Source organism: Vulpes vulpes, chromosome 1 (genome assembly GCF_048418805.1).
Source record: "Vulpes vulpes isolate BD-2025 chromosome 1, VulVul3, whole genome shotgun sequence".
Classification (NCBI taxonomy): domain Eukaryota; kingdom Metazoa; phylum Chordata; class Mammalia; order Carnivora; family Canidae; genus Vulpes; species Vulpes vulpes.
In genome coordinates, this window is record NC_132780.1 from 17749852 (window position 1) to 17752100 (window position 2249).

A 2249-nucleotide genomic window follows, 5' to 3' on the forward strand; every position below is an offset into this window, starting at 1 on the left:
TGTTGTTCTCACCTTAAAGAATGCAATGGTCACTGCCTCCCGTCTGTGAGAAATAAGAAGTTACCACATGGGGGCCATTATACCAGTGAGTCATACATTGGAAGTATGTGATAATGGTTGTCTAGGAATCTCTTGGAAGACCTTAACTGACAGAAGAACTTTAAGTATTATTTCAAAGTAGGAAATATTGGTAAGTGGAGAATATTGGATTTCAGTTAATATGATTCATATTGCCCCTTCCTTATATTCTCATGCAGTATCCTATAGCCCAGAAGACAAATACCAGTCACTGAGATCTGCCAGGATGGCCACCAGGGATCTGGTAGTAGGAGTGATCTTCTTAATGCAGACTGTGGTTGGAATCCTGGGGAACTTCTCTCTTCTTAACCATTATCTCTTCCTTTATTTCACTGGGTGTAGGCCAAAGTCCACAGATTTGATCATCAAGAATTTGATTGTAGCCAACATTATGGTCCTGTTCTCATTTGGAATACACAACATGATGCCATCTTTTGGGTTATATCATATCCTCAGTGATTTTAGATGCAAATTTTTTCTCTATATTCGTGGGGTAGGCAGGGGAGTGTCCATTGGCACCACCTGCCTCTTGAGTGTCTTCCAGGTCATCATCATCAGCCCCAGGAACTCCAGGTGGGCAGTGCTTAAAGGGAAAGCTTTCAAGTGCATTGTCCCTTCCATTGTCATGTGCTGGGTCTTGCAGATACTGGTAAATATACCCATACCTATGTTTTTGACTATCACTTTGAACAACAAAAATATCACAAGTAGAAAAAATTTTGGATACTGTTCAAGTGTTTTTCGTGACAAAATCAGAAACTTATTGAGTGTAGCGTTGTTGTCATTCCCTGATGTCCTGTTTTTGGGGCTCATGCTCTCTGCCAGCAGCTCCATGGTCTTCATCCTGTATAGGCACAGGCAGAATGTCCAACACATTCTCAGGACCAATGTCTCCTCCACATCTTCACCTGAATCTACAGCCACCAAAACCATCCTTCTCCTGGTGAGCACCTTCGTCTATTTTAACACTCTGTCCTCTATCTTTCAGATTGTTTTGAGTGTGTTTGATAATCTCAACTGGTACGTAATGAACACCAGTTTAGTGATCAGTCTGTGTTTCCCAACTGTCAGCCCCTTTCTGCTCATGAGTCGTGACCCCAGGATATCTGGTCTGTTTTGCCTGGGTAAAGAACATAAAATCCCCTCACGTTAAGAGAAATATGTAAATTTTAGGAATTCCTAATGTTGGTAATTCACTTATCCCCTCAGGGTCCCGAGTACAATGATGAGATGCTAACAAAACATTTTGAGCATCACTTTCAATGTTAACAATAAGTTATAATAGTGATTGTAATGTCACATTATATAATTATCTTATAAATACTCATGTAATTGAAGTTGTGCTTCAACTAGAAAATATCTCGATCATCTCCTTCAATGTTAACAATAAATTATAATAGAGATTATAATGTCACATTGTATAATTATCTTTTAAATACTCATGTGGTTGAAGTTGGGTCAGTGGAGGAGTGCAGAAATGATGCAAGTATAAACACTAGGACCTGAAACAATCTGTATATTATAGAGAAGTCTTTGAGTATGTGACATAAATTTGTCACACTACATTTCCCAGAAGTGACATAGGCATGGAATCATAGGAAAAGCAGCATGAAAATGGATCAGCATGGGGCAGGTCATCACTGAAACTGAAGAAAATTGTGCTGGAGGGGAAATTCAGTCAGTGAGTACAGGTTTGGGGACCCAGCTATAATTTTTCCTTTTCATACTATAGTGGTGGCAGTCACTCAGGTGAAGTATGATGTCATAGGAGCTTGGGAGATGAGCATGTACCAACACTTTCAGGTAGACATGGATGGGTTGAACTGGAATGGGTAGTGGAATACACAAGTTACATTTGAGCTAATTCTTAAACAACATCAGGTGATTGTAACAATTTAAATGACATGAATTCCATAGAATTGGCGTCTGTAGAAGGCAAATTTTTCTCTCCTTAGTCATGGTAATCTGGTGCCTTTGGCAAGAAAGAGGTTTGGTAGTGAACACTCATCTCTGAAGTGATGAGATTAGTTTATGGTGGAGACTTCCACTGAATGTGGAGTCCTGAAGTGAGAGTCATTTGAAAGGCAGAGACAGAAGTCCATTCTGTGTATGTGGAGTTTGTGGCTCCTTGATTTTCAATTTTCCTCAATTTTAGAAGAAATTTTTAAAAA

At 39.4% G+C, this 2249-nt stretch overlaps 1 protein-coding gene across 1 annotated transcript; it reads left to right on the forward strand.

Annotated features, from left to right (window-relative positions):
- Nucleotides 1-304: 304 nt before the first annotated feature.
- On the forward strand, nucleotides 305-1231 carry LOC112931424 (vomeronasal type-1 receptor 4-like). Its single transcript, XM_026014123.2, has one exon. The coding sequence runs from the start codon at nucleotides 305-307 to the stop codon at nucleotides 1229-1231; it is 927 nt and encodes a 308-aa protein (XP_025869908.2).
- The last annotated feature ends 1018 nt before the right edge of the window (nucleotides 1232-2249 follow it).